At 42.0% G+C, this 7500-nt stretch overlaps 2 protein-coding genes across 4 annotated transcripts in view; one reads left to right on the top strand and one right to left on the bottom strand.

Moving 5' to 3' along the window:
- Nucleotides 1-1090, top strand: part of LOC122250208 (glutamate receptor ionotropic, kainate 2-like) — a 34899-nt gene extending 33809 nt beyond the window's left edge. For 2 of the 3 annotated variants that reach the window (XM_086533303.1, XM_086533305.1), the window contains exons 16-17: nt 11-166; nt 440-1089. In XM_086533303.1, the coding sequence (XP_086389429.1) occupies nt 11-166; nt 440-607 (324 nt within the window). In that variant the 3' untranslated portion in view covers nt 608-1089. Of the gene's footprint in view, nt 1-10; nt 167-439 lie in introns of all 3 variants that reach the window. The other variant, XM_086533304.1, reaches the window with a different exon arrangement.
- Nucleotides 1091-4918: 3828 nt separating this feature from the next.
- Nucleotides 4919-7500, bottom strand: part of LOC122250202 (uncharacterized) — a 45342-nt gene continuing 42760 nt past the window's right edge. Inside the window, exons 5-6 of the mRNA XM_086533301.1 lie at nt 6834-7500; nt 4919-5974 (exon numbers count right to left, since the gene is read on the bottom strand). The exon at nt 6834-7500 is cut by the window's right edge and continues 325 nt beyond it. Coding sequence (XP_086389427.1) covers nt 5031-5974; nt 6834-7500 — 1611 coding nt within the window. The 3' untranslated portion in view covers nt 4919-5030. The remainder of the gene's footprint in view (nt 5975-6833) is intronic.

Here is a 7500-nt window from a genome sequence, read left to right as displayed (position 1 = left end):
CGCCACCCAGAGGGAAGTCAAAAAGGACTCCGCCTCAGCCGCTGAATTGGGCCTGCAGAACGTGGGCGGCGTGTTCGTCGTGATGCTGGGCGGGATTGTGCTTGCGTGTCTGGTCGCCTGTTGCGAGTTTGCTTGGAAGGCTCGGAAACTCGCTACTGACGAAGGGGTACGTGGTTATTTCTTTTTTTTTCTCTTTTATTCTGTTTTGGTTTTGATTTTCCCTTTTTTGTGTGTCTGTTTTACGTTTAGTTTTCTCTTAGGAGGGAATGGTATCTTGGCAAATTTTATTTATTTAATCTCATGTGTGTTTTCTCTGATTAAAAAAAAAAAATATTAGTCACGTAACCCACATGTAAACAAACCACCACGCCATGCTCTTCTCATCCCCAACCGATCCACATTTTTATCAACTAACCTCCTTAATTTCTTCTTCCCACAGTTGTCTTTCACGGAGGAACTCAAGAAAGAAGTCCTTTTCATCGTCAAGTGCAACAAGAATTCGAAACCCGTTCGGAAGAAGTATTCAACCGCTTATACAGACACTTCGACCGTTTACAGCTCTTCGTCTACTTATTACTCCAGTGGCCGTAACAGACAAGGCTATTGAAAGGTTGTTTTTTCTTCATTATCAGGGGGTTTAGAGATAACAAAAGGGTTTGTTTTGGTTCTTATGCTTTCTCTTAACTATTAAGGTCTCTTTGGAGTTTGTGTTAAGTGTCCATATTCTTGGGGCCTGTTCTTGTTCTTGTTTTTTTTTCCTTCTCTATCTTTCTTTTATTTTCTCTTATTTAGTGATGAAAAGCTCTTACTCCTTAAAAATCTCTTTAGAATCTAGTTATATTGTAAGCCATACTCTATATGTGGAGTCGTTATATCATTTTTTCGGTTATACGAGCGACCGTGCGTTGTTTTATCTAACAATCCATGTTGAATATTGAGCTACGTTTGTTGTGATATAATTAAGTATATATTGTTTGTTTGTGTGTACGTGCGTACGTGTGTGTGTGTGTGTTTGTGTTTTCATACACTGACACCCCGTCCTGCCCCAACCCCCGAGCAAGGAGGAGTGCCCCTGAGAAGAGAGAGAGAGAGAGAGAGAGAGAGAGAGAGAGAGAGAGAGAGAGAGAGAGAGAGAGAGAGAGAGAGAGAGAGAGAGAGAGAGAGAGAGAACGAGAAGAAGGGAAAGAGGAAAAGTCTTCGATCTCTGCCTGGTATACCCTCAGCCTCGCGTGACAGGAAGTATAGCCAATTCTCTCTTAGGCTATTCCCCTTACACCTATTTCAAGGACACGGACGTTCATCCTCCCGATATTTTTCAACGGTGGATGCATTTCCTCGCATTATTTTTGCCAAGGGGACTTTTTCTCTCAACTGAGTGGAGAATTCCTCGACGTTTCACCCACTTTGACAACGTAATCAACACCGCAAAGCTCGTATTACTTCTTTTAAAAGCTTAGCATTAATCTATATTTCCAGATATAAAAAGGTGTATTTGATTGTCTATCAACCTTAATCTATTTGTTGGTACCATATTTTCAACCCTACTTTACTATTCTTTATTAATTTCGTATTGTATAATCAGTGCGTGTGTTCGGGCTGGAAATTATTAAATACCAGAGATCCGATGGGACTTCCAAGTTCTTCTAAACAAGGAGTAAGGTTGACTTTGATATTTTTTTGTTGTAAATATTCATGGTACGTCGTTGGATGCTGAGTTGTGAATATCGAAATTTGTTAAGTACTAGACTCAGTAAAGTATCAGTACATTATACAGATGAAAAATACCCAAGCCTCTCTTTCTGTTCCAATACTTTTTGTCCGACATTTTACCGTCGTCTAGATTTCAAACGACAAACTCGCTCTCCCATTTTTCTCTTCTTATATTGAAGATAATTTATAGAATCATTTCACAAGTCTAGATTCATTGAATACTGTAAATACCCAAGATATTTGGTATGGACATATTCTAAATCTGTTTATTGAATTAAAGTCAAGACATAGGAAAGAGGCTTGGTCATTTTTTCCTCGGCCTCCAAAGAATAACATTTCCCGAATACAGCCAATGTAGAGTTAAGTTATTTGTTCACTTTTGATTGGAATGATTATATAAATGTTTTTTTAATTAATTAATTAATTTTTTTTAAATAAAATCTGTTATCAAGAACCAAACTTATCCAAAGAGTAAGAACTATGAAAAACAGTGTATTTTGTGTGTAATGGCTCTTCAACATAATTAGTTGATATGTTAAATAAATTAATATAGGTTATAATATTCCTGTTAGTGTTTTTGAAAGAATGAGAGCCGAGGCCAGAGGTATGCAAAAAAAATATCTTTAGGTTGTACACAGAAGACTGAAGGCGGAAAACGAAACAAAACTAAAAGTAAAAACAAGAGATAATGTAGACAAGAGGAGACAGAAAAAGGAACCAGACCACGGAACCCTCAGGAATGAGAAACAGTGTATGATTGTACGAGTAACTTGTATGTGTATTCGATGTTGTTCTTGTGTTTGTTTGTTTACTTCTTTGTAACTATAAATTGCGACAAATGTTTGGTTTTCCTATTCCCTACAGCGGCTCTGAAGTTGGAGAAGTCAACGAATCATTTTATTACGAAATAAAAATATGCTTTTGTATCGATAAAAAAAAAAAAAAAGTTACTGCAATCAACACAACACGCAAAATGGCATACGAACCCCTATATTGTTATTAGTAGCAATTGCAGAATTATCTTCAACAGAAAAGAAAAAAAAAAAAAAGTGATTGACTATTTCAACTCACTTTCCCCTTGATTGATTTCCGTGCAAGACATTCCAAGAAACGAAACGACAAAACCAAACCTAAAATACCTCAAAACAACCACACCCAAAAACCATCCTTATAATACCTTACCAAAGAGGTGATATCAGAGTACCCAGCGTCCGCCATGCGAAGGGACGAGGTACCCAACCCACCATCACGTATCAGAATGAATATTGACAATTTTTTTATATTTTTTCGCGGATATTGACGAAAATGTGAAAAAAGATGAGAAATGGGTATTAGGTGGAACAAAACACGAGGAGACATTTTGGATATAAGGCAAGGTTTAATAAGGTAAGGTTTAATAAGGTCGTGTTCGGTCATGTGGTATGAGGAGAGACGAGGAACATGGCGGGAGGAGGATGTTAGGTGTGGAACCACCGGGAAGAGGAAGAAGAAAGAGAGGAAGAAGAAAGAGAGAGAGGAAGGCCTAAGAGGAGATTCGTGGATGCAAGTGAGAGAAGAGATGAGAACAGCTGGTCTGACTGAAGAGGAGGCAGAGGATAGAGAAAGATGGAGACACTTTGGCGACCCATAAAATGCGAAGAAGACGAAATAAAAAGATGATAAGATAGGGATTTCGCAAACTACATATGTAAATGGTAACATACAGAAACAATAGAATTTTATGATGCGCATTGACTAAGCACAACATTTATCAGAAATGATCAGGTTTTATTGTTATTCATCTGAAGAGAATAATTTCCTTCTTCTAATAGAAAAGTAATAAAATATTAATGGTAAAAAATACAAATATAATATTTACAGTAGTATGAGTATTCACAACCCGTTTTATTTTTTTTTATTTTTACCCAAACTGGAGTTTCATACATTACATGTAAATAAAAATCTGGAAAATGAGAATAACATAGATACATACATGTGTAATGAGAAGAAAAAATGACACTTCTGTAGATTCTAATTTCTGTCAAGAATTGAAGAACAGAAGCAGACAACGCACTACTTTATTTATTATTATTATATTTTTAAATTGAGGCGAGGATACACTTGACAGGTTGGTGATGGTTGTCTATAAAGAAAAAAAAAAATAATAATAATAATGATAATAATAATAATAATAATAATACCGACATCAACTTCTCAAGTATATCCCCACTTCAATAATTATGACGAAAATCAATGAAAGTAATAATAATCATAGTAATAGTAGTAGTAATATTAACAAAAAATAATTCGGTCATCATTTACGACAACGGTTTACAACTCATCATTTTCTTTCTCCCAAACCTGAATTATATTCCTTCAGCTTCGGTCATTTTTACGAAGATGAACCAGACGGACTAGAATCAAACCAACTAAACAAACAAACAAAAAACATCAGACGGACTAGAATAAAACTAACTAAAAGAAAAAAGAAAAAACAAAAACATCAGATGGACTAGAATCAAACCAATTAAACAAACAAACAAACAAAAAACAAAATCACATGGACTAGAATAAAACAAACGAACAAAAAAACATGAAGTAATATAAATAAAATTCATAAATCCATACTAAAAAATGGGTTATCATCCCAGGCACACGTGATAATCTTGTCCACTCACATACAGTCCTTTACTAGTAGCTTAAACTGCATATAAAAATACTTTAATCAAAGTGAATAATGATTACGACTATTTAGCATGACGTGAAGAAAAAACAGTGATGCACTGCATAGGAGATCAAATGCGAGAATGATTCATCACATATGATATAAATGATAAGAATTGGTACCTGTGCAGAATACCAATATCAAACGTGATTCGCTCTTCACAAAACGCGATGGAATGTGTTGACTTGTGGTGGATGCGACGTGAGATTGTGTGTGAGTGAGGATGGGTTGGAATGGCACCGCACTGTGCAATGTGCATGGGGTGAAAGCACTGCAACCAATTACCTGTGTACACGTGAATCCATCCACTTCCAATGTAGATTGTAGTTAGGAGATCGACAGAGACACACAGACACACACACACACAGACACACACACACACAGACACACACACACACACAGACAGACACACACACACACACAGACACACACACACACAGACACACACAGACACACACACACACACACACACACACACACACAGACACACACACACACACACACACACGTGTAGATAGAGATAAGAGACAGAGAATATGTAGGAATTCCCGTCTGGATCTCTGGCCCCTTCCCAAAAGTGACAAAACCCGAGCTTCTACTAGCCTACACATCGAGCTCAGACTGTCGTCATGGGCGTGATCATTTCGTGACTCCAGAACGTGACATCCGGGGAGGTCCTGAGGCTACTCTCGAGAACGAGCGACTCCACCGGGTCTCCCCCACAAGGCGCTTCCTCCACAGGGCGCTTCACGAGGGTCTGGGGCTCCGGGAACCAGGCGGGCGACGCGCTGCTCCAGATCTGCGGAATGGTGCGCTTCTCGTGCCGGCGCGCGCTCACCCTCGTCGCGACGGTGCAAGAGGACGTCGTCACGTGACTCAGGGCGGGGAAGTTGGTGCTGGGTTCGGGGACGTCTAAGGGGGGCGCCGTGAAGGGGATCTCTGAGGTGCTGTTCCTCCTCGGAGAGCTGGACGAAGCGTTGGTATTTCTTTCGTCATCCTTGGGGAAGCCTGTTAGCCGACGGGGGACGCCTCGAGTTTGGGGCTCGGGGAAGGCGAGGTGAGACGAGGTCAGGACGATGGTGATGGGCTGACCCTTCGTGGCGTCCGTTTTCAATCCCAGGGTGGCGCTGGCTCGACACGGAACATCGAGCCTCGCGTCGAAATGGTCGCTCGTGCCTGCGTGGACGCCTCGAGTTCTGAGCTCGGTGGCTTCTTCTTCGGCGGCGGCACGGCGGGAAGGCCAGGCGCCGCGAAGGGGCTCTCCCAAACGGCCGCCTCTTTCCGCCAACTTCACGTAAAGCTCCCGGTCCTTCTCCAGCCTCTCCTCGCGGTAGGGAAACCACCTGGATTTTGGATGCTGGGGAATCCTACGCTCTTCCTCCCTCGCCTCTGCGTCCTTCGCCACAGGCACCGGCATATAAGACGCGCCTTCAAACGCCCCAAGAACTTTGCTGTGAGTCTGAGTGACCGAGCCGACGTGGTGGCCCCTAGGGATGGGGGAGGAGGGGGCTATGAGGGACACTGCGCCACGTACCCGAGACCTGATGGCCCTGGTCAGACCTGGAAGGGGAGGAGCTGATCAAATGACCTGAGATGACAACTCTGTAAAAATATCGTGATCAACATAATGGAAGAAAAACAAATCTATGAGAAACAATTCTGGGAAATCACTCTATCAAGAAATCGTATCACAATAAAGTCATGAGTCATATAATGAATACAGATTCCAAACATGAAATAAAAATTACTCACGTGTCACTGGTAACTTACTCACCTTACAGGTCACACAAATTAAGTGCAAACAAACAAACAAACAAATGCTGTGAATTAAAACAAAAGCACACCATGGGTTTAAATAATCAAGACAATGTTAAACAAGCAGAAGGCATTCAAAGAAATAGGAGATAAACGGTATCTATTTAAAAACATTTTACAAGTACGTGGCAATAATTTGCTGAAAAAATAAAAAACAAAACAAACAAACAAACAAAAAACAATACTCACATGTCACCTGGTAACGTAAATACTTACAGGTCACACACATTAAACGCAAACGAACAACGAGAAATGCAACAAGGGTTCAAACAAACAAATCAATGTTAAGCAAGCAAAAACATTCAGAGAAAAAATAAGATACAAACTATCCATTAGAAACATCAGAGAAATATTTGTTAATGGAGTGTAAACTCAAAGAAAGATCACAAACAAACAAACAAAAAACTTGAAAATAATGCTCTAAAATGTGCAACTTCATGACATTGCAATAAAAATAATCACGAACACATACAATAAAAAAAGGAACAAACTTAAAAAAAGGAACAAACTTAAAACACACGAGTCGACGCGATGCCAGTCATTCTAAGGCAACAAACAGCAACACGACCATGCACGACCACTCCCAGACGACCATCCCCCTTACCTTCAACCCTCTGCGGCAAAACGACCCCCTGAGAAACCGAGAAAGGGGGTACGACCGCGGTCTTTGGGACGGCGACGCCTGAGGGAAAGAGAAAGGAGGAGGAGGAGGAGGAGGAGGAAGAGGGAGAGGAAGAAGACGATGACGACGAGAGGTTTTGGAAGGTCGATCCCGTAGAGTTTTCGACCGACGCGGGTTGAGATCGAGGTACTCTTCCCTGGTAGACGTCGAGGTCCCTCTGTCTCTCGCTCGCTCGCCGTCCCTGCTCTTCGGCGAGGCGTGGCAGCATCCTCGACCGCGTCTTGGGGTCAGGGATGCTGGCGTCCGGAGAGGAATGCGACGCCCCGAGTTCCTCTAGCGTTACCCTTCCTCTTGCCTCGTCTAGGACTCTCTGGGAGGAGGTGAGGACGACAGGGCCGTTGGCTCCTTCGACGCGCCGTCCTTCCCTCTGGCTGGCAGGTCCTGGCGATGCCGGGGGGTTCGTCACGTAGTAGAAGGACTCGGGTTCCAGCGTGCGGTATATGGGCTTGGACGGAACCTCTCCTGGGGCGTCCTCTGCAGCCGAGGAGGTCCCGGGAGCGACGAAGGAGCTCAAGGAGGAGGAAGGAGGAGGAGGAGGAAGAAGAGAGACGTCCGAACTCCTCTGGCAAAAGGGGGGCGTCGCGGAAGT

The sequence above is a fragment of the Penaeus japonicus genome, unplaced genomic scaffold (genome assembly GCF_977035675.1).
Source record: "Penaeus japonicus unplaced genomic scaffold, GWHDUDI00000001_assembly GWHDUDI00000039, whole genome shotgun sequence".
NCBI lineage: Eukaryota > Metazoa > Arthropoda > Malacostraca > Decapoda > Penaeidae > Penaeus > Penaeus japonicus.
The sequence above is the reverse complement of the archived record's forward strand: the minus strand, read 5'-3'. Positions and strand labels throughout refer to the sequence as shown.